Source organism: Plectropomus leopardus, chromosome 9 (genome assembly GCF_008729295.1).
Source record: "Plectropomus leopardus isolate mb chromosome 9, YSFRI_Pleo_2.0, whole genome shotgun sequence".
In the NCBI taxonomy this organism is placed as follows: Eukaryota; Metazoa; Chordata; class Actinopteri; order Perciformes; family Serranidae; genus Plectropomus; species Plectropomus leopardus.
The window spans coordinates 22,865,861-22,890,118 of record NC_056471.1 but is presented as its reverse complement, the minus strand read 5'-3'; the positions used below and the strand labels follow the sequence as shown (position 1 = coordinate 22,890,118).

Here is a 24,258-nt window from a genome sequence, read left to right as displayed (position 1 = left end):
TTGTTGAGTTGTTTCTGAGTCTCACTCCTCAGGTATGTGTGAAATCGTTTCTGGTTGATGTTCACGATATATTTAGTGCATTCAGTGGCCGGTGAGAGATCCGTCACCTTAATGCTACATTCTCATACCCTGTGAATATAAAACCCCCACCTCAGACCTGCTGCCGTTATTTGTCTGTTGTGTTGTAGCCCAGATTGAACCCGTCCAGAGCCATGGCCATGCTCAGAGTGTCGTCTTACCGCAAGCTGTTTGAGGATGATGGCTGGAGTCGAACTGGAGGGTTGAGTGTGCAGTGTGCAGGGCAGTACCGGGCCGCCGTCAGGTCAGTGTGGGTGACTTCAGGATTTGGGCTTTAACAAATTTTAAAACATTCAGTGTTGTTCCACGTAAAAAATGTTCATATTTTCCAGCCTGGACCCAATTTTCCCTTGATTTTGTGTGATTAATTGGAACAACAGTTTTTGAAATTGTCCTTGTATTGTGTTAGAAGCCTGCAATGTGACCACAAGGGCAATTATTCACCGTCAGTTTCTGTCCACTACAGGGCTTGTTTTTGTCACTGACAGGCTGAGATTGTTATTGTAAGTGTCTGATAATTAACGGAAAGGATCACGACAGCAGTAGATCTTTTTGTCAGACTTATCCTTTTTATTAAAGGAGAAAAAGCCCCAAAATCACTCGCTAAACTCATCAGACTCCATTTAAATTAACAGTAATTTTGATGTGTATACAACCAACATATTATCATATAAAACTGGGCCAATTAGGGTTTTTTTTCTCAACCAAATCAGAGTTGGTGGTTATTGGAACAGTGGGAATAAATACTTTTTTTGTTTTATTTTGATTCTGTTGATTTTAAGTGAAATGTGCTTTACAATTATAAAATTACTATTTATTTAAAAGTAGTCCGGTGGGTTTGGCGATAGAGATTTCGGATCTGTTTCTAGTAAACAAAAATGATTTCATTTTAATAAAACAAAACGGTCTTTGTCTGTAGGGATCCTTTCTAGAATGCGGTCCAACACTTAATTATAATAATTAACTTTTAGAAGAAGTAAATAGATGCTGCAAGATCAGAGTTCTCACAAATGTTTGATCTTCAAAATGAATATTCTTGTAAAAATTTTACACACTATACAAGCTATGGTTGTTTTTATCTGCAACATTTAATATGATTCTTTTATGAATTTTGTAATTGCATTAAATTGATGTAATTTTTGTGTTTAACCGCCAGCAACCCGCTCACTCAATACTGGAAAAAAAAAGAAAGAAAATCTTGTTTCCGTTAGTCATTTAGGAAAAGAAACAATTGCCCATTAAGATGTTTTTGAACAGAAACAAATGTTTGGGGTCTGAGTTCATGACTCTGGGTGTTGTGATTCTGATGTACTGTACGTGTTCAGGTTTTCTTGAATGGTGATGACAAATTCCTTTCATACTCATGGAAATAATTACATCATCTTCATGTACCGTTGACGGGCAAGTCTAGTTTGCACTCAAGCATTTAAAGAATGGTAAGAATGATGCTGTACTTTTTTTTTTTTAACTTTAATTGTGTTTTTTGTTAAAAGTGATACAGTACTATAATATATTCAGTGATATATGTTCACAACAATGACAAGAAAAACAAAACATAGTGCTAAAGAAAAAATACAATAATAAAAGAAACAAACCCTCAGTAATCAACGGTAAATAAAAAGCAAAAGTAGAGGGCTATCAGATACATATTTCTAAACATTTTAAAAGAAAAATTGCAGAACAAGGAGAGCTGTCTTAAGTAAGCGTGTTCAACTTCTGATTTTTCAATTTTATGGAACAATGGGCATCTTAACTTTCTCTTCAATATGATTAAGAAAAGGATTCATGATGTTAGTTGATATATTGTATGTTGTTTCTCTCAAAATGTGGCAAATAATGACATAGGGACTTTATATTGCAAATGAATGTTTTACCATAATAATAGAATGATGATATGTAATAATGTAACATAATATATGATTATTTTGGTTTTTACTGTATTTAACTTTGTGAAAGAAAACTTTTCCTAAAGGCAGATCAAAAAATCCCTCAAGAGATCCCTCAAAGTCCAGTCTTTGGTTCTCTGTGTCCTCCTCTCAGGGTTGCGGCCGTTGACGAGTGTGACTGTGACAAGTTAGACTTCGTAGCTGCCAAGGAGCTCAACAAGGAGGGTCTGACCCGGTTTGTCCAGGACCGAACCATCATTGCTGCCCTCAACAACCGCCTGGTCAGGCTCATTGAACTGGTGAGGACAAACTTCCAGCGACACATCAGCACTTTGTTTTCCCTCTGCGGTGTCGTGCCTTTGTTCTCAGTAAATGAAGCACTGCGTCTATAAACACAGTGCACCTGTCTGTCTCTGTGCCCTTCAGGCCCATTGTTTCGAGGAGGAGAACGAGTCTCTTGAATGTCAGATTGTTGATCTGGAGGAGAAGCTGAACAATCGACAAGCCTCCTCCGGCATCACCTCCGCTGTGGCCAAGCCCGACTACAGTCTGGATGCAGTGGTGGAGAGACTGCGCAGGCAGAGGGTGGGTGCTGCTGCTGGGTGTGTCTGCTGCATGTTTCTGTGTGTGTGAGACATTCCTAAATTGGGTTTTCTCATAGACGCTCCATTGCACTTCCCATCCCATTAATTGTCCCTCAGTTTGTACAGCGACAGGCAGGACTGATCTGTAACCTTTTCGAGATCCATCACTGTCGTCACTGCGTCTCCCTGCAGGATGAGATTCTGTGTCGCACCGAGGAGCTGCAGAAGGAGCTAGAGCGTCTGATGAAAGAGTACGAGAAGGCAGCACAGCAGAGGATCCTCCTGCAGCAGGGACGACAACATGTTGCTGAGGTAATAGTTGTAAATACAACAGCATCCGTACCTGAAAGAGAGCTGACAAGTTAGTGGAAGTCTGGGCTTGGACCTAAACTCAGAAACACAAAGTCTTCCCACAAAAAAATAAATGTGTTGTATATCATACAAAAAAAAAGGATTAAACTTAATTATAGCAAAACAAGATCTACACTCAAAGACATCCATAAGGGGTTTCTAAACAAATGGCAAATTACCACTCTTGTACAGAAAAAAAACATTAAATTGCAGAAATGAAAATAACTTTTCGGAATATTTTTAAGTGAAAGATCCCTGAAGCTGGAGGATATTTTCAAACCCAGCTGTGTTCATATCTTGTCATTTTCAGAAACTTTTCATCATTTCGTACCACAGATTTAATGGCTTTTTGTAAAGAGAAAAAGGACGGCTCGTGGGTTTTTCCTCTACACAATAAACATTGTGCTGCAACTGACCCTCCAAACCAGAAGACTGGTTTAGTCATAAGATTATAAATAATTATGTTTAACCCTTTTAAAATTTAAAATGAGTATATTGAGGTTATGGGGCACTTGAGAAATGTATTAACTCAGTTACATTAAGTTTGGGGACTTACGGTAGACTATCAAATTAAAGCAGAAATGCAGAGAGGAGATCGCTAACTGCATTAACTTTGCCTAATAGCTATTTACTGTTAACAAACAATGAAACAATAATTTATGTTTGATAAATACTAGTAATGCTACAATATCTTGTTAAACACATGATTGCACTGATAACATTTTCTATGATTACTCAGTGATTTGTAAATTTGTAAACTTCAGAGAAATTGTTAAACATTACATAGATAGAGAGACCAGATATTTGTAACACTTTTTTAATGTTAATATTGGTTTGTAAACCATTTATAAGCATTATTTGGATGGTTAAAATAAAGTTGCAATTGATTATTACTGATACTTTGTTAAATGGTGAATAAATACACCAAATACATAAACAGAATAAATACTGTAGTGTATCTATAAACATTGCAACTTTAGGAATAATTTAAACGATTTTTCAAAGGTTTACAGTCATTAATGTGTGCAACAAACTGTGAAAGTAACAAATTAATTATCAATTGTCAAGGTACAAGGTAGATTTATAAGTCATTTTTTAAACTATGTATTAGTCTTTTTTTATTAATTATGTTTAAAAAATGAAATTAAAATATGTCCTTGATCCTGATACATTGACATCATTTTAACAGAAAAGTAACTATCAACTAAGTTTAATTAACCATCATTTTGCCATTTTGTAACGATGGTTATTATAAAGTGTTGCCTTTTATTCTTGTGTTGTACACAATCAGCCTGTTGTTGTGATAATGTAACTTTGGCACTAGATGGCAGTGTTGTCAAGCGTCTCCCTACTGCTGCTCCTCCTCCTTCTCCTCCTCCTCCTCCTCCCCCCCCCTCCCCCCCCCCTCGGCCTCCTGGTGAATCAGCTGAAACTCGGCACAGCTGCTCCTCTGTAGCGCGACCCAATGGGTGTTGATCACCAGCAGTCACACAGTCTGGGCTGGTGGCCCACTGCAACCTGAGCCACCAACTTTTCCACATCACCCCCTCATCCTCCCTCCCTCACACATGCCAGAGCCCATCTCCTCCCAGCCGGGCCAGATGCGAGGGAGGCTTTAATTTCCCCCTTACAGATGTAATGCCGGCTGTAATACGGTGCCGTAATGTTCCTGCTGGCTCAGTTCTCTGGTTCTGAATTGGAAGCAGCTGCAGGGTGACAACACTTGGTGGGAAATCGACAGGGAGGTAGAGGAAGAGCAGAGATGCGGAGGAGAGGAGCGAACACAGCACAGCTCAACCCACAGCTAGCTGCAGTTCTCTCAACATAATGCTCGACTGACAGTGATTAAGCAAGACACGTTTGGGTTGTTTTAAAGTATACAGCTGGATATTGTGTCGCTTCTCTCCTGCCAGATCTCCTCCATCTTCACAAAGTCCTCCGCGCCATTGTCTCACAGAGATTTTTTCATTTTGTTTCAGCTGTGTCTTGAATCAGCAGACCCAGTTGGCTGCAGTAAAACACACTTGCTCATGTGAAATGAGTTTAGCAACATTCACGAGAACTAAAATAGTTATAAGGAAGTGGATGAATGAGGAGGCCAGGGGCTCAGTCTGTTTCATAAGTGCAGCACTGTGCTGTGAACAAAAAAAAAGGTCAGAAAAGAAAATGTTCTTCACGCACTCTTAGGCAGAACAACGAGAGAAGTTATATTAAAGCCTTTATTTAGTCAGGCGTGTCGGTTAAAACGGCTCCAGGGTTCGACCTCACAGGGACCTCATCAGTAAAAACACTGCATTTTGAAATGTTGAAAAAACTTAACAATCAGCTTCTCATTGTGAGTGATTATACACAAACACAAACATTTCTGCAAAACGGTTTTGGTTATTTCACATGACAGATTTCTGTGTTTCTGTTTTTCCTCTTTTGCATTGGATCTGATGGGACAGGGTGATGTCATGTAGCTCTAAGCACTAATTGGGATTTAGCAACATTATGCATCAGAATTGGATGAAAGTTGGTCAGTCGTTTGGCAAAACACAATTGATGAAGCAGATAAGATCATGTTTTTGACTGTCTGTCTCTTCATAACTAATACCTAATGATATTTTTTCATTGATTTTTGCATTGTCAGCAGCAAATACTCAAAGCTATTGTGAAATACTTCAGATCTGAGTTGGATGATATTCACTGATCGTTGCTGTTTTATGGCCCAAAGCTTTAATTTTTTGGTTCACTCTTACCGCGCTCACCTGTCGTCAATTTCAGCAACGGATCTGCTTTAAATCTACTTTACTCCAGACCTTGGCCCTCTCCACCGAGTTTACTGATTTTGACTGAGGTTTCTCTGTGGTTGAAAAGGCAATTGATCCAATTAGCGCAATGGAGGAGACAAACAATTAGCCAATCAGAGGCACAGGTGCGACTAATGTCATTGTGAATCATAATCAGGCTGTGAGCTGGAATGACATTTTTTCTCAGTATCGTTCAACATTGTAATTTGCTCATTTCCCTCTGCTCATTTCCTGGCAAAATCAGTATGTTTGCATTTCTACACATCGGTGTCAACTTTTAATGACGTTACATTCTGCAAACACGTTGAACTCTACCACAAACTGTATAACATAATGGACATAGCTACCATGACGTTACCTGTTGGTTTGTGGATTCCTGTTTTGAAGCCTCGAGTTTGGCATTTTGGCTGGATCTTGGTTTTTTGAAGCCAGAAGTGACCATATTTGTACGAGAGGGAGGTCATTACTGTACTACGTATGCTACTTGTCGGAGTTTAGTGCAGCAGTTTTGCAGACTTGAATATTGCATGGTGAGAAGAATCCAGTATTGTTAATGTACCTTGCCAGTTGACGTGGTTCTTTCGCATTTCAAAAGCTCTTTGCCGACTCCACCTCCCTCAGCTTGTCAACAAATTCACGGTGTCTATGAGGGGGAGGGAGTAACACTGCTTAGTGTTTTATGACAGTAGTGTTTCAGTCAGAGACCTTTAGTTAGTTATATAAAGTTACATATGTAAAAATTCACCCCTGTACAGTGGTCATGAATGTCGAAATTAGCTATATAGACCAAAACTGTTTTTTTTTTGTACCAGGCTGTAAACATTTTTGGGGATTTAACATCAAGGTCTGCGGGGATTTATTCTTATTTGGAGTCAGTCCCAAGAGCCCATTAGAAGAAATGGCTTCATTTCTCAGCCTTGGAGGTTCCCACTTGGTCTCGATTGATTAGTTCAGGAAGATCAAAATCCCCTCTCAGGGCCGTGTCAGACTGAAGATGGAAACAGTTTTTTATGAGTTAACAACTCTGTCTGATGTCAGGCAACTCTTCACTGTGGAGCATTTAGCTGCGAAAGAGCCAGATATTTCCTTAAGTTGGAGTCAACCAAAACAGAGCTAAAAGGAGAGTCGATATTGGACTTACATTGGTCGGGGGACTCAAAATTGCTGCTCATGCTGCTCTCCTGGGTGTCCAGTGTATTTGCCAAATGGACTTCATAAGGTGTAAATCTGTCGGTGTTATGTTTCTAGCTTTTTCTGTTGCCCCAAATGGCCAAAAAATCAACTAATGCTGCTTTAAAGATGTCACGTTTTGTGATTTACAACACATTTCTCCCAGACTGCTGGCAGATATTCGGACACAGGCAGCAGCAGCATGACTACACCACTTTTGACCACTGCTGTCCATCAAGGACGGTGCCACTCTCCCAGCGAGGCTCCACAACTTTACCACCAAACTCTCTCCGCATGTGTCCAAATGTAAATGCAGGCATCCTCAGTAATTGCATCCAACCCCAATTAATCTGGTTCTTTTAAAAGAATAGATGAGCTAAGAACCCCTGCTGGCAGACGGATGGTGGACAGGGCTTTTGTGTCTAGTTAGCCTCCTTCTGATCTTCCTCCTCCTCCTCCTCCTCCTCCTCCTCCTCCCCCTTCCTCTGCATTGCGGTGTCTTCTTGCTGTTCAGTGAAACAGGTGCTGATGGTTCTTAAAATGGTTGAAACAAAGCCTTTTTCTACTTTTTGTCAACCTGTGGTGTGATTTACTGCAGCGTTCCTCTCAGACACCTCCACAAATGAAGTTGAACTTTTTTACTCGCAGCCTTGTTCTCTGTTAATTTGATTTTCTTTGCAGGAAGTCGATGCTGTGGCAGCAGAGTGTTTGGCGCTGAGGGAGCAAGTGGCTATCTACGAGGAGCAGCTGGCCAACATGGAGGCACAGCACACAACGGTAAAAGGGGGGGGGGGGGGGTATAGCATATATAGCAGCAGCGCAATGAAACAGGAATTGTTTATAGCCATGAAAATGACTCAAAATGTAGCACTTAGGTCAGACGGGAATGTTGGAAACATGCCCAGAGCTGCGGTGACAAACACAGCTGTGATGACCCCGGTCACCTTGCTGAAGAGCCAGAAGCAGCTCTGTCAACACAAACATCCGGGGAGAGGATTAAAACACAAAGTGTGTAATCTAGTGTATCGTGCAACAGGTCAGAATTAGGACTTCATTTAATTTAGAGCTCATTTCAGCCCTTAATGCAGTGTCTTAAAGGGACACTTCACCCCAAAATCAAAAATCCATATTTTTTTCCTTTTACTTGTAGTACTATTTATCAGTCTAGATTATTTTGGTGTGAGTTGCTGAGTGTTGGAGATGTGTACTGTAGAGATGTCTGCCCTCTCTCTGATATAATGGAAGTAGTTGGCACTTGGCTTATGCTGCTCAAAGTGCCAAAAACAAATACAATTTAAAAACTTAGCATAAAAGTCTTTTCCCAGACATGATTACACAAGATAAGATAAAATAATCCACAGACCTTGTTGTGAGCAGTTTCATGGGGGAAGTATTCTCTCTCTAACAAACTACTCCCACCATCCATCGTGAGAAGGAGGCATGCAACTTCAAATGCACTTATTTGTTAAATCTGAACAAAAAATTAAGGGGGTTATGTGCCAGACTAGGAGGTCAGTGCTCCTGGCCAAGAGACAGTTTGGCACATGACCCATCGTAGACCCACATTTTGATGTTTTTACCCTTTGGTTTTTGTTCAGATTGAACAAATGATATGTAACATGTTAGTTAGTGAGCTTTAGAGGTGCTGGTTGGTGGATTTTGTCACCTTTGGAGCCAGACTACTGTAGCTGTTTCCCCCTGATTCAAGTTGTTGTGCTAAGCTAAAATAGCCATCTGCTGGCTGTAGCCTTAGAATGCAAAGCAAGTTTTATACACAAATATTTATGCAAATACATCCAAATTCAACTCAGTGGAAAGATGGTAATTGGTGCAAAGTTTGGTGTTCACACAAATTAAAAATGTTTCAGCCTGTGCAAAAAATGTGCATGTATCCTGGAGTTTCATGAAACATGCACAGTTGAGAAAAGGGAGAAATCCTGGAGGGAAATAATAGAAAGAAATTGAGTTTGTGGTGAGTTGTGAGATCTGTCGGGCGGAGCTGAACACATACACACTCCCACAGACATGGTCAGTGTGTCTGCTGAAAGAAAAGGAAAGATGCTTTATTCATCAATCAACACGAGGCAATTTTAAACAAGGTAGTTGAAATGCATCTCTCTGCATGTCCCTCCTTTTACACCACACACATGCATGTCAGAAGAGTAGCGCAGCGTCCCGGGAGCAGTTTTGGGGTTTTCTGTCTTGCTCAAGGGCCATTAGACAAACTGACGCTTCTCCAGCTGCCACTCAGCACTTCATACTTGGTCTGTGGATGACTTGAACTCGCGACCCTCCACTTCCCAAGGCACACTACAAAAACTGAAGTCTAAATAATAAGAAATATCTTAAATGAAGGCAATATAAGCTTGTTTTTGGGGTGGCAATTTTGTGACTTGTTTTACGCTGTTTTGTCCTTTTGCAGCATTTTTATGTTTTGTAGCTGTGCCAGTTTTCAAATACAATTCCCAAATACATAGCCATATTCTAAGACAATAGCGCTAGCATTTGCTAAATTTTTCTTCATATTGAGAAAATAACTGTAAATCTTATATCTCGACAGATGTGCTTGTTTTTAGTCTGGCTGCACTGCTTTTCAGATATATGGTTGTTTAAGATGAGATACTTTACCTGCCACAAAAAAAATCTTAAAGGAAGTTTTCCTGTTCCTGTTTTGCTAATTTTAAGTAATATTTTCCCAGTTGTATTCATTATTTCCCCTTGTTTTTAGAGTTGCCTGTTGCTAGCTGGCCTACAGCTAACGTCTGTACAGTATAATGACAGTTTGGGGTGAATAAACACAACCCAACCTAATTCTAGTGACGCAAGGTCAAAATTCACTTCCTTTCTGTCTAAACACCTTCATATTTAATCTTCAGTTTTTGGATGTAACTCTTTATAAGAAAGCAAATGTACATACAGTAAATCCCAGAATGTCAAATTAAAATGGGCACATTTGCAACCACATCCAATGCACATCATTACCTGTGTCACATCCACACACACCCCACTCTCTGCACCTTCTACAGTATTCTCCACCTCACCAGGAGATGACAGACGCGCCCCAGCATCAGAGCTGGAGGCTGTAGGCAGAGAGAGAGGCAGCTGAAGCAGGACCAGCTCCATCACTCTGTGTTTTTCTCTGCAGAGCCGGGCCGCCCGGCGTTTAACACACTCCCTCTGGGCCACGCTCGATAACTCACAGTCCGGGAAATGCAGCTGAATACCAAATGAAAACAGAAGTTCCCTTTGTTTTATTAACTGTTGTTATTATCAGCACTTCCAGATACCCCACAGTCCCCTGACAAATCGGCAGCCATGTCGTTGTTTCGGTGCAGGGGGAAAGGAGAAAAATGTTCGGCTGCCACTGCAGCTCAGTAACAGTTCATTTTCTCTGTAATGGATGTGGGTTTCTTACTAAAGGGGCTACATATTGGAAGCTGAAGACAAGTATGATGGTGTTTGATGTGTGTGTAAATGCATCAAAAATGTTTTGTGTGTTTGTACTATCAGATATGGAGTATAACCAAGAACATTTACTCAAGTACTAAATTTTAGTTTGTATTTTAGGTACTTTTACTTTTCTCCATTTCATGCCACTTCTACTGCACTACAATTTTATTTATGTAAAAGATTCAGATACTGTTTATGTTACAAATTAAGATTTTACATTAAAGCATAAAATGGACCAATAAAATATGATGCATTGTTATGCCAAAAACCACTTAACAGGATAAAAATCAGATAAAATGACTCTACTTACAGCAGTAAAATATTACATACATATTAACGCATTAGTAATAAACTTCCAAAAATATACAATATATATATTAGAATTTTTAGTATTATAAACTCAAAACCCAACTTTAAAAAAAACACCAACCTACAATTCCTGTCTCCCACTGCCTCCCCAAATCTGAACTGCCATATCCTCCACATTTTGTGTTTTTGTATCCTGTTCTTGTATTTGTATCTGTTCTGTTCATGCAAGCGTCTTTCAATATTTTGTACTCCCAATTTAGCATTTGCATTTATTTTCTTTTTGCATTTCATGTAAAGCACCTTTAAGTACCGAGAAAAGCGCTATAAAGAAGTAATATAAAGCGCTACGCTATTGGTCAGCCGTCGGTCAGTTTCATGCTGTTGGTGAACATCTGTTACCTTGTTGTTTTTGTGGTGTGTCCCACACCGTTGGCACTAGTCGGCACTTAGTTGTTGTTTTTGGGACAATTCAGGATGCTGAATCGGCATTTGAGACAGCAGAGTTTCACTCTGACTTGCAGTTCAGCGCAGCACAGGAGAACAGAAACAGAAGTTAGTGAAGCAAAAACAACTAAAGTCAAAAGAGAGTGAGATCAAAACAAACTTGTTGTATTTGGTAAAATTATTATTTTTTAGCCATTGAGCTCTTTAGCAGAACGATTTGTAATTGTTTATCTTATAACAAGCGTCTTAAATCAGTCCTGTTGGTTGAATAAGTGCCAATGGTGCCAGACACAGCGCAAAAATCAGAGTGGCAGATGCTCACTAAGGGCCCAACACTGACAAATGGACGACTGTCGTCTTGGTGTGTCAGGGCCCTAACACTCACAGGGGCCATTTGTTTACATAACACGTACTTATGCCTTTACACTTTGAGTGCATTTTTCAGACAGTGCTTACTTACTTAAATAACAGCAACAAATTCAACAAATGCTCAAGTGAAAGTTGTAATAAGACATGGAGAAAATACTCTTAATACACGCAAATGTGCTGCATTCTAAATATTATCAAAATGTACTTGTAGTGGAGTAAAAAGTACAATATTGTAGTGAGGTAGAAAAATGATGTAGCATTAAATGGGGACACTCAGGTAAAATGCAAATACCTCAGAACACATGAATAAATGTACTGATGTACTGAGTTACATTTGACCGCTGAATGAAGGACATGAATGTATTTTCTTGCTCTGTGTGTGTGTGTGTGTGTGTGTGTGTGTGTGTGTGTGTGTGTGTGAGAGCAGGAGGTGGAGAGTCTGCTGGAGCCGGCTGAAGGGACTGCAGGGGCGGTGGCGGCTATTAAATTTGGCAGCCCTGACATCACTCCGGCCCTGGATGTAAAGGAGTACTACTGCCAGCTGGCTGAGAGCCTCCAGGTACAACACACTGCAGCAAAAAACACACAAACATGTCAAGAAGCCTTTTTGTTCCTGATCCTTTACAGCAGCATGTCTGTGTCCATCTGGAGGATCACAACAATGAGATTTCTGGCTTTAGTTCTCATTGAGCTACTTATGAATGGACTCCTCACACACACCAGTGGTGGAAAGTTGTAAAAGTACAGTTACTCAAATACTTCACTTCAGTACAATTTTAATGTGCTTGTATGTCCATCATAGTACTTTGTACTCCACCTTATTTCATAAAAAGTTTCTGTTGTCTGGCAGCTATAAATACTCATTATTTCTTAGATTAATATTTTCAATCTTTGAAAAGACACACTTATAAAATAATGTTTTAAAGATAAAACCAGTCTTTTCAAAACTTTTTGCACTTGTGAGCCCTTACAAAGAAGCAGTGGCAGGTTGGGCAGATGTCTGCAGTCAGGCTACCATCCAAATTTACTGCAAATTGAGACCAAATTTTCAAAAACTCAGCAAAAGAATGCAAATTAATAACTTTCTCCACCCACCACTGAATATTAGGAGCTAAAAACATCAAAATAAACAGCTGCTGAGGCCAATTCTCCAGTCATGTGCCATTAAACCATTGCAAGAAAAGAGGGAGCAAGGAGATAATGTAATTAAAAAAGCACCAGTCAAAACTCAAATGGTGAAAGACAATCTAATAAATGTGATAGGAATATAGCATTTATGTTTGTTTTATGTATTCTTTCGAGTAAGGTCACAGTCTCCTCATTGTTACACACAGATCTGATGTTTTTACGCCTTTTTTCAGATTTTCGGTGGATATTAAAGTCACATGCTGATTAATTTGTCAGTTCCTTTGCTCTTAGTCACACTTTTTTTCATATGTATACCAACTTTTTCACAAAATCTGCATAAAAACTGGTGCATAAAAACTCACTATGTCTTTTTCATTTTCACATGGTAGCATAAATGTTAAAATTATCCAATTTTCTCTGATTAATCGCTACACAATTTATTATCCTTTTTTTTTTTAAATAAAAAAAGGATAAAAAAATTTATTATAATAAATTGTGTAACAGAACTTTGTTTTTTTCTTATTTCTTCCCATTAATCATCTCATGACCCCTCAGATTAATCAGAGAAGACTGACCTCCAGCCTGCTCGCTTTATTGAACTAAACTGTTTATAATGAAGCACTTATTAAACCTCAACCAACCAAAGCAGTAAAATACTGCTTACACATTGATGCATTGGTGTTAAGAATCTAATATTTCATCTAATATATCGATAATATATGATATGATATATATATGATATATGATAATACATCAGTGACAGGGAACATTTTTCTGCACACTTGAGTAATTTTACTAAAGGAGGTTTTTATATACAGAACATTAACTTTGAGCTTTTTTAAATTATTTCATTGCTACTTTCAAGTAAAACAATCTGAGTTTTTCTCCCACCACTTCTTGCCATTCTCGTCCTCCAGCTGACCACTGATCACCTCCTCTCTCTCCCTCCGAAACGTCTCTGTCAGGTCCAGATGCACATCTCAACTTTCACAAATCACACAACGATACTCCCTCTTGTTTTCTTTCCTTCTTAACTAAACAGCGGGGAGAATCTTGAGAATCAGAGGTGCAGGACTCGACCCGAACAGAATGCCTTTGTCTACCTGTGCGTGCGTGCGTGCATGCATGCATGCTTGCGTGTGTGCGCGTGTGTGTGTAGCGAAGGCATGCTGCATTGGGGTCAAACTATAGCTCCGGTGGGTCTGACCCCCTCTGGGGCGAGGATGTCTGCCCAGTTCAGAGGTCAGGGCTGTAATCAGACTGCTGGCCGCCTTCCCAGGCTCCTCAGCAGCACTGGAGTGGACGCTGGTGTTTGTGTTCGTGTGTCCTTTATTTAGCCGCATGGCTGAAGGGTATACATCGTATTTTTATATTTGTGTGTCTGTCTGGATGCGTAGGTGTGTTTCTTGTTCCCCCAAACCCCGTCTATTCCCTCTCTCTCCCTCCCACTCGGTCTCCTCTCTCGCCAGCTGGACACCGTCCTGTCTGCCTGGCCTCGATTACGAGATGCAATTGTCTCGATGCTAAAAAATGATTGCTATTGGGTTTGAATAGTAATGGTGATTGCTGGCTGACTCCCACACACCTGTGCACCCTCATGTTGCTCGTTTCAGCTGCATTTGTTCCATCTAATCAGGAATGTGGCGGACAAGAGGAAAGCTTTAACCATCAGCCAGTGAGAGAGGCTCTGATTGCTCTTTGCTCCCCTGTCAAAGTGCACTTAACTGCCCAAAAGAAAGCTCCATCCCCCCTGGTCTGCACTTATTTCTCTTCTTCTGTCTCTGCAGTACCAGTGTGGTGCAGCCTCCTCCGCTGTGGTTCGCCATGGTGATGGAAAACAACTGGAAGTGGGAGGAGCTGCAGGGTCAGCGGTCAAAGACTTGTCAGAGATAAAGGACGTTGGCGAGATGAAGATGCTGGTGAGTGGACTCACTGCTCACTCACTGTTTTTATTGAATTTAACAGGTCAATTCACCCAAATTACGTAAAAATAATTTTGGCATGCACATCTTGCAAATCTCAACAACATGTTGTGTAGACCTTTGAGTGAGGCAAGCTGATTGGTTGATCCGGCTTCTGTTTGGATGTGGGTTCAAAAGGGAGAAGAACAAAAAACTAAAGTGAAGCAATTCATAGTTTTCAGTCACATGACTGGCACAGAGCCCTGGAGAAAACGACATCGCATCATAAAACAAAGACAAGAAGATAAAAACAGATGAATAAGAGATAGCTGAACAAGTAAATAAATTAAAACATGAATGATGGTAAGAAAAGGACATAAGAGGGATAAGGAACAGATAAATGGAGAAAGAGCAGCAAAATGAATAGAGGAAGAGAGATAAATAAATAAAGGTGACATCACATAAAAGCAAGCCTTTTTACAGAAGTGGTTTAAAAGATGTCACTGATTGTGAAAAAGCACATTTCCTAAAACTTTTAACTATTTCTTCAAGAAATAGACCCCTTGAATGTTGTTGACTGTGTGTTTTAAGGATTATCCAGAGTAATGGGGACATTGTAGTATAAAGTTTAATTCTCAGAAACTAAACCTCTGCATTGCTGCTACTGGTAAGTGAGAAAATGTGTATTTCTTGGGGGTGAACCGAACCTTTTAGTCTCACATTCACACATCATTTACATCCTTCAGTTACGGCCTACTGATTCAGATCTTCCCATGACACATTTTCCATCTCTTAACTGACAAAGAAAAGAGGAGTCTTAACAACCCACAACTGGCTCTGCGTCGGCCATCAGCTCCTAAATCAGACATAATGGTGAAAATGAATGGTTTCCCACAGTGGGCGAAGGGAGCGGGGAGCAGCTGAGTGACAGCGGAGCAACAGTGTGGGAGATCCTGCTGACCAGAGTGTTTACTCTGCGGACACTTTCAGCGGGAGATGTGAAGGGCTCTGCTTCAGCTCAGACGGGATTTATTGCCCTCCGTGTCCTCAGTTATTAAGTACAGTCTTTCAGAGCGCCTGCAGAATCATAAATGTCTTAAAACTTAACACACACACACACACTGAATGGAGACTTCCTCTGTGAATGGAGGCAGAGGAAATAAACCTTCATCTGATATTTCTCATCCAGACAGCAGAAAAATGAAATGAATGAAAAAGCATCAATAAGGAGACGAAACAGGAAATTCTGACTCAGGTAAAATCACCAGGTGACTTTAGTAACTACCTCCTCTTCCTCCACATGAGCCTCTTTAACATCCATCAGCGGTCCGACCGCAGCCGACGCCGAACCACATCTGTAACAAACACGGTGGTTTGGTTCTCATTACTGTGGCTGCAGCTCTACCTCCAGCTCTTTAAATAAACACTGCGCCTCTGTAACCACAGCTCCCAACATCATCTACTTTTCTCTAATATGCAGCTCACAATCCGCAGCTCTGCTCAATCCAGCCTGACGGATGAACAGCACGGCCTGATCTGCTCTGTTTCCTCTCTCACCGGTGATGGACGCCTCGGGTCTGCGTTCTCGCTGAGACACAACATGGCCAAACAAACAGATTGCAGTGAAATCAGCCCTGACGCAGAGATGTATATAATAGAGCGGGCGCTGATGGGGTTGTACGCCACTCCTCGCACACAGGCCAGGCCTCACTCATCATGCCAGGGAGAGCGGAGGAGTGGGAGTTAAGTGACTCGACCAGGTTTGGGAGTCATCATCAGCCTGTGAGTTGTAACCAGGTCTTCTTCTCCTCACATGATCTCGCTGAAAGACGAGCACGACCGCCTGGATCCCCATCTGGCCTTGACAGCTAATTGTTGAACTTCTGTGATTGCTGTAATTACTCACGGCAGGACACCACAGCCTCAGACACGGGGAGGGGGGCCGGGATGCTCCTGCGTTAGTCCGCAATGAGTAAAGGAACCTGTTTTATCTGTGTAGGTCGGGTTGATTGGCATACTTAGGTTTTCGTTTGGTAATGCTTTGCTCCTGTTTATTATTCAGTGTTTCCCACAGGTGGTAGCCAGAGCACTGCATTAGCCTACATCATTATGCTCTTTTTTTAATCACACTTAGAGCTAATTCTTATCATCCCCCTGGCAGCTTGTGTGTGTCTGCTTGTTTCGCTCACTCTGTTTAGACACAACTGACAATTATTTGAAATAATCAGGCCACATAATAAACACAATCACAAAAGAAAAGTGATTCCATATTCTGATAAATAGATCAAGCATGTATGAGCAAATCTTGAAATTTTCGGTATCCTTCTGCGTCAGCTTTTCATGCTCCAGGATGCCACTTCCATGATGTCAACAAATGCACATGGTGGGAGGACGCAGCACGTGGTTATGTTTAGACAACATGTCCACATGGTAACCAACATGGACCTTCAACAAACGCACATGTGGGGAACAGTGGTTATGTTTAGGCATGAGAGGCACAGGGTAAGACGTAGAAAAAAACATCACAGGCACACGGGAAGCGAACATTGGACTCCCGAATGAAATCTGTTGTTGGAACCCATCCCCCACCCCACCCGCCCTATAGGCACACTGGCGCTCCTTACCTTACGTTGTTACTGGCAGCGGTTCAACCTGACGCCATCATTCTCCGTTTCATGCGCACACAACCGATTCCATCCGTCCACGTTCTCAAGTAATGCTGCCCGTGTGTGCATCATGTGCCCTCCGCCAATCCGCCCATGTATAATAAAAACACAACAGGTTCAGTCCAGCCGCATTGTGGAAGTATTTGAAGAGTTCGAAACGAGAACTGGCTGGAATAGACTAGACGCCAAAACTATCATTGCACATTGCAAGTCGGCTGTGTGGCGTCCTATCTGAAAAGCCCAATGGGTTAAAAGGCTCACAGCGCTGCAGGAAAGTGTGCAGTGCTTCCCGGTGGCAAAATTGCATTTCCTTGGATAGCAAAGTCATGACCTGCCCTTCTCTGCCTTACACTGCCTCTGATTAGCTTACTCGGGCATTCTTACCCTGACCCGAACCGATCCCACTCCTTTTGCCCAAATCTAACCAAGCCAAGCAATGAAGGCATCGAGTACTAGCCAATCAGAGAGTGTTGGGCAGGTCGTGCCTTCGCCATCCTTGGAAATGGAAATTTTTTTCCCAGTGTTTTGGGGTTGGTGAGAAATTTCACCATAAAACCACAAAGGTCAACATCATGGTGGTGTTGAGCAAAATATCAGAGGATCTTCAAATTCAATAGGATTCATAATGTGGGAGCAATCAATGTCTTCACAAGATTACATGGAAATCTATTCAGTAGTTGTCGAGATACTTCAGTTTGAACCAGAGTGGTGGACTGAATGTCTGACCGATGCTGCTGTTCATAGAGTCGCACAGCTGGCACGGTTAAGAAGCTCTAATGAACCGAATACCTGCTCAAATTCAAGCAGAAGACAGGGTTTGTCACATGCTGATACACGGGCATCTAAAAACAAAGATATATTTTTCTGTACATCAGAACAAAACAAAAAGAAGAGTTAAAATGGAATTTGCGGATTTCAGGTGGCCGGAAACACGATGATGTCTGTGACGGTACATCGAGATGTAGTTTAGTAGTATTGCATTATCATTAAGTAGAAATCTTTGTTTGTGAGTATATTTTAAATGAAAAACCTTTTGTGCTTTTTGTCGTCTGCTCTTCTGTAGATTTCAGAGCTAGAAAAGGAGCTGGCAGAGCTGGAGAAGTGTAACGAGGAGCTGGAGGACGAGGTCGAGATGAAGAAAGCGGCATACATGGACGAGATCGCTGAGCTGGAGGTCTGAGAGCGGACTGATTAAGATAATCATAGACTGCAAAGGACCAGTGGTTTGGACTCATTCTGTCATTTAATCTCACCCTCTAATCCCAACATGCTGTGTGTTTCCCTGTGTGTGCGTATGATTTTCAGTGTACTATAGATGAAATGCGGCACCAGGAGGCCGACTTCCAACTGCAGATGAAAGAGCAGTGTGAGGACTACAAGGAGCTACTCAATGAGAATATGGCCAGAGACATGGAGATTACCGCCTACAGGTCAGACAGTCTGCTGTAATCAGTGGTGTTTGTATGTGTGTGTGTGTGTGTGTGTGTGTGTGTGTGTGTGTGTGTATCTGTAACTGCTCTGAATAATAATAATAGTAACAATATTCTAGATTTTACAATTCAAGGCAAAACAGTGACACATCCTGGCCTTTGCTGTTGCTCAAAAACTGACATCCATGGAAAAGTTTGCAAGTCTGCAAATTCATTCCATACCTGAAATGTTGTGACCCACTAACGTCAGGCACATTATGAGATGAATTAGTCCCCATTTTTGTTATCTTTGCTGCCATCTTGACTGTAAGGGAGCTGGAAAGAACAATTCTGTTGGGCACAGCTGCACCACGTTCCTGCTGCGCCACGTTCCAGCTGCCATGGCTGCGACCCAGTTTTGTTCCTCTTGTTGTCATACCAAACTGGGACGGGAGCGTTTCTGAAGTGGAGCATTTTGCTTGCTCAATTTTATTGATTTGTTAATTTTTCGTTTTGGTCATTTTGCCATTTTCCTTCTTTTACTTTTCTAGTAAAAAAAAAAAGGTATCGAGTCGTTATTTGGTATTGGCCATGTCAATAGAGGGACAGAAAGAGTTGGATTCATGCGTCTCTATTCAGAATGCAAAGCAGCATGATATGATTGCCTATTCTCTATATATAACAGAGTCTGAGAGGATGTGATTGATTTTTACTCCTGGATCTGACTTCACAGCAATAATTACATTCTAACTTAAAAACTTAATAAGCTGTAACAGACCATAATGTACGAGTGCTGAACCAACTCTCAGTGCTGCCATAAATACAGCTCTTACCTTCATACTCTCATTCTCCTCTTAAACTGAGCTGCAGGCTGTTACTCTGAAATGAGAGCACTAAAATTTTAAAGCACACTTTATATTATACCAAAGAAGATACAGAGACTTTGGGACTGTGAGGTGTAACTGTCAGATTAGACTAGTGGTGGAAGAAGTATTCAGATCCCTACTTAAGTAAAAGTACTAATACCACTCTGTGAAAGTACACTGTTACAAGTAAAGGTCCAGCATTAACATGTTATTTAAGATCAAGAAAGTATGTGTAATCAGGAAAATGTAGTTAAAATATGAAAAGTCAAAGTATCAAATGCAGAAAAATCCTCAAAAAAAAGATAAATGCAAAAAAAAGAAAAGAAAACATTTGAAAAAAAAATGTTAATCAAAATAGTTAGCAATTCATATTCTGTCAATAGACTAATTGATTAATCAACTAATTGTTGCAGCTGAATTCTAACCCTAACTGTTTGGGAGTAACATATAATTCTATTTTATAAACTCTTCTTACGTTTTTTATGCAAAAATCCTAATTTTTAAAGTAACTAAAGCTGTCAGGTAAATGTAGTGTGGTAAAAAGTACAAAATGTCCTTCTGAAATGTAGTAAAATAAAAGTACTGAAGTAAAATTCATACTTAAGCACAGTACTTGAGGAAATGTACTTAGTGACATTCCACTGCTGGACCAGACTGACTGTCTAGACTGTCAGAGATGGACAGGTGTGTCTGCTGGGGGACACAGAGACATTTATTCCAACAAAAACACGGCACCAGGTGGTTTCACTGATTAGTTGGTCTTCTCCTGTGAAAGGTGTCAAAGTCAACTGCTGGAGTTTCTGATTGCAATTAAAGTCTAAAGTCATCAGAGCCGTCCCTGACATGTGTCGTAGATCCTCGTCTCTGCGGTAGGAGGTCGAATGAAAACAGACGTCCCCTGCGGTGCCACACATTTATAAACCTGTTGAGGAGAATGAACTGATTTCATTAGATTAAATTAACTCAATTGCTCTGTTTACTTTTGACTTTTTTTTTTTTTTTTTACAAAGAGTATGAGCAAATCAGACGGGAAAACACACGTGGAAATGCGCAAACGACGCGTCTCTTGTCACTGATTTCCCTCAACATCAACAAGAAGTTTCTGCGTATGCATCAGCGTGAATAATACAAGGAGTATTTCCTCAAGATCCTGTGTGTCATTCTGGTGTTATCTCGTACGATGTCACCTGGACATGTTTTGTCCATAACAAGACATTCCTGTTAACAAAAGGCTGACATCACCGGGGTCACAGGAAACAGCTCCTGAATATGATGCAGTTTCCTGTACGTGACCTTAAAGACTTTTTATGTTATTCACGCTGTCTGCTGAGATTTTTTAACCATCTGCCATCCTGGTATGTGGAGTGACATACTTCAGCCACCTCATCCGGCTGCCACAGACTTCCTCCTGGTCTGTCCATCGCCGGTCCGACTGCGTGTGACCCCCAGGGGGCCCTGCTGCAGACCCGAGCTCAGATGCTCGCGGTGCCTCATTAGAATGGGCAAAGAGGACCTCACACTGTCAGCGCTGTGTGCTGGGACTCTGCCAGCTCTTCTCCACGCCAGCCTGTTAATGTCAGCCCTCCCCTTACACACATTTCCAAATTCGCCACAGTTTTAATTCCCTTCATTACCCAACAGACTGTCCCAAAGACATTTAAAGCACAGGAAAGACACATAGTCGTCGCCAACTTTTTTTTTCACCCTCCCCTTTTTTTTTATTTACTGGATGTTTTGTCATCCGTGATTAAAACCATGAATAAGAAATGAAAATGGTGGTTGTTTATTCTCTCTATGCCGTGGCAAACTGTCTGCACAACAGACCTTAATGACCCCAGGCTGCCATTACTGGGTGGCTTATTGCCTGTGAAAGCATCTTGGAGCAGTTCAGGCAGATGCTCGCTGCTTTTTCTCACTGCTAATGTGAAGCATATTACACTGTAATTCAGGCTTCTGTTGACTGTGGTCCGCTCACCCTCCTGCATGACTCAGCAACAAGTAGCTCAGCTAGGGACCATTTTTTAGACGGTACTGTTGGTCGGTCTGATTTTAAAGTTGCTAAAATAAACATTTTTACACTAGTTACAAATCAAGTGACTGCCCTCAGCTCTACTGAGCTTTACAGCATCTATCTGCTCATTATTTAGGTTTTCTGGCAACTTTATTGTTTGGTTCTCATCATTTGCATTTCCAGATACAGCAGGCAGCTGTTTTCAGTGATATAGCTTAAAATCCCACCGTGTGCAACCTGCCAAGCACCAAACAACAGACAGACACTGTTAGCAACAAGCTGGTGAACAGAGTGGAGCATTCAGCTGCTAAAGGAGCCAGCATTTTTTTAAGGAGTTTGTAAAGATCAAACACAGAGTTTTAAAGAGAGGAAATACTTCAGCATTTGTCATCATAGACCCTTTCTTCCATGTTTTTTGTGCCTAAATGCCTAATGTGTTCAACAACTTTTTAAATGTGTCCAGTACTGAGAGAGAGCGCCGCAGCCATACAAACAGCCCCAGTGTAACCAGATGGGGCAAACTGTGCACCATCACAGTAGATCCATTGAAAGTGGTTACTTTTGCCGCAGACAGGGTCGGACTGTTACATAAGTGTCTGAAGTGTCTCTTTACACTTTGCTTGATTTAATCTGTTTGTCATTGAGTCTCGCTCAGTGAGACGTCTTATTCTAAAATCTTATGAGACTTGTTGTAAGAAGACAAAGCTGGAAAAGTGAGTGAGTGGTAATAGTTTGTTGTGTTGGAGTACAGAAAGTGTTAGATAGATAGATCGATATACTTTATTGATCTCAAAACTGAGAAATTGGGGTGTAGCAGCACCATACAGTAAGAACAAAGAGAATAAAGAGCAAACAACATTAATAGAATATAAAAGGAATATGCTTAAAAAACTAAAAACTAAGAGACTATACATATATTCAAGTGTAAAGTGCGGAGTTGTTTCGTGTTATCTAAAAGATTTTAATGTCATGCATGATTATTGAGCTATATTTAACAAAGTGGAAGAGGCTGTTGAATTCGATGGCCAGCAGTATTTATTTGAGCCGGAGAATACGGATGAACACTTCCTACTATTTGAAGGGTGGACAAGGTGAGAGAGGGACGTAAAACAGGTGGCAGAGGGTGAACAAGCTGCTGTAAGGCTACGAAGCTTGAGAAACTGGTGGTGTTTCTGTCTTGTGTGATTTCAGAATAATATTTCTCCTTGGGCAGTGGTGGATGAAGTTACCTGAAAGCCATACTTAAGTACAGAAAGTTACAGAGTTACAAGTTACAGATTAGAATATTACTTGAGTAAAAGTCTTCAAGAATCTGATATTTACTGTACTCAAGTATCAAAAGTAACTTTATAATATTAAATGTACTTAAGTGGGCCTTTTGAAAATAAAAGCACGTATAAATGCTGTCAACAAAAAGCATGCAGTCAAAGTTCTGATGATCATAAAGTTTCTGTTTTTTTAACTTGTATACCACTTTAAAACTTGAACATACATTTTAAATGTGCTATATAGATACTATACTTTGATAAATGGCAGTGTTCATTCTCCCTGTGAGTACTTCACTGTAATCACCTTTACCCTGTGTGTGTTTGTGTATTTCTCTGGTTCAGGAGTCTGGTGGAGAACGAGGAGGAGAGGCTGTACTGCCTGTGACTCGAAGCCGGAGAGTCAGATTGGCAGGATGCTCCCTCTCACATGGATCAGAAAACAGACCAAAGTGAAAAACACACCGAAACCAGCACTAGGATGAAGCTAAAGGTACCAACGCTGCAGTTAAAGCAGAACTTATCATGACAGATTAATGCCGTCTGGAGGCCTTAAGCCGGGCCATTGATAACAGGTCGCTGCCCGATGACCCCGAGACTCCAAGAAAGATGGAGCTGTCTAAAAGAGTTTGGGAGGATCGGGGCCGCGCCGTGAGAGTGTATCCATTCAGTGTCTGGCAGGGATATTTCCTTAAGTGGGTTTTATCTTTACCAGCTCACTGATATGATTCATAAATGTTTTGTCGCCTCTTTGTTGAACACACACGAGTTAAACTTTGCGGCTCCGTGAAGTCATCTCCCCTCTGATCCCACCTCATCCATCACTCAAACTCTGTCTGATTACAGGCTCTTAACCCTCGACCCCGTCACTGTTAACAAACATATAGACAGCTCTCCGTTTGGTAACTAAAAACATCCCGCCTTCCTTCTGCTTTTACAGTCATGTTTTGTTTTACGTATAACTGACTGTCAGTGTGCGGTGCTCTGTTTGCTTTTCAAATGGTTCATGAAGTTGTTTTCTCTCACAAAATGAGCACCTGGATGTTTCGACAAGAGAAGCCGGTGTGATTCATTATTTCTTCTTTGAAAACCAACGGCCCAAATTTGCTGTCGTTTCAGAAATAAGCATTCGGTAATACATTCCTCTGTAATCTTTTCCTTATTTTCTACATGACTTTCAAGATGTCTGTGATAAATCATTCCCGCTTCTGCACAAAGCATCGAATCTGCTTTAGATTTAAATTAAATAAAACTAGTTGCTTGAGAGATCATCGCATACTCTGTGATTTTTGTCCCCGTTTCATGAGAACTGCTTGTGAATCTTTGGGCTTTAAGACTTTCCCGGCACTGTAAAACTACGCAGAGAGAGCACAGAGTGATTTATGTTCAGTGATCCTTCTTTCATTCATCTTCATGTTCAACGTGAGATTTGAACATTCCCAGCTATTAACGATCTCAAAGGCTTGTTAGCTCTGCCATAAAGATGAAAAATGCTGCTAATAACGGATCAGATAAGATTAGCCACACTCAGTGAACTGATGAGGAGTTAGCCTCTGTAATAATTGAGTTCAGTGTCTGG

The 24,258-nt window shown here is 40.9% G+C and overlaps 1 protein-coding gene across 1 annotated transcript; it reads left to right on the top strand.

Annotated features, from left to right (window-relative positions):
- Window positions 1-4: 4 nt before the first annotated feature.
- On the top strand, window positions 5-23,879 carry vimr2 (vimentin-related 2). The gene is made up of 10 exons (XM_042492799.1): window positions 5-322; window positions 2,119-2,263; window positions 2,391-2,549; window positions 2,741-2,860; window positions 7,543-7,638; window positions 11,861-11,992; window positions 14,349-14,480; window positions 18,192-18,302; window positions 18,434-18,558; window positions 23,025-23,879. Exons 1-10 carry the CDS (start codon window positions 213-215, stop codon window positions 23,065-23,067), a joined length of 1,173 nt encoding a protein of 390 aa, XP_042348733.1. The 5' UTR covers window positions 5-212; the 3' UTR covers window positions 23,068-23,879.
- Window positions 23,880-24,258: the final 379 nt, after the last annotated feature.

Coding starts and splice junctions, on each gene's coding strand:
- vimr2 (XM_042492799.1), top strand. CDS start 213: ATGGCCATGCTCAGAGTGTCGTCTTACCGCAAGCTGTTTGAGGATGAT. Junction 323..2,118: donor CAGTACCGGGCCGCCGTCAG/GTCAGTGTGGGT, acceptor TCCTCCTCTCAG/GGTTGCGGCCGTTGACGAGT. Junction 11,993..14,348: donor AGCTGGCTGAGAGCCTCCAG/GTACAACACACT, acceptor CTGTCTCTGCAG/TACCAGTGTGGTGCAGCCTC.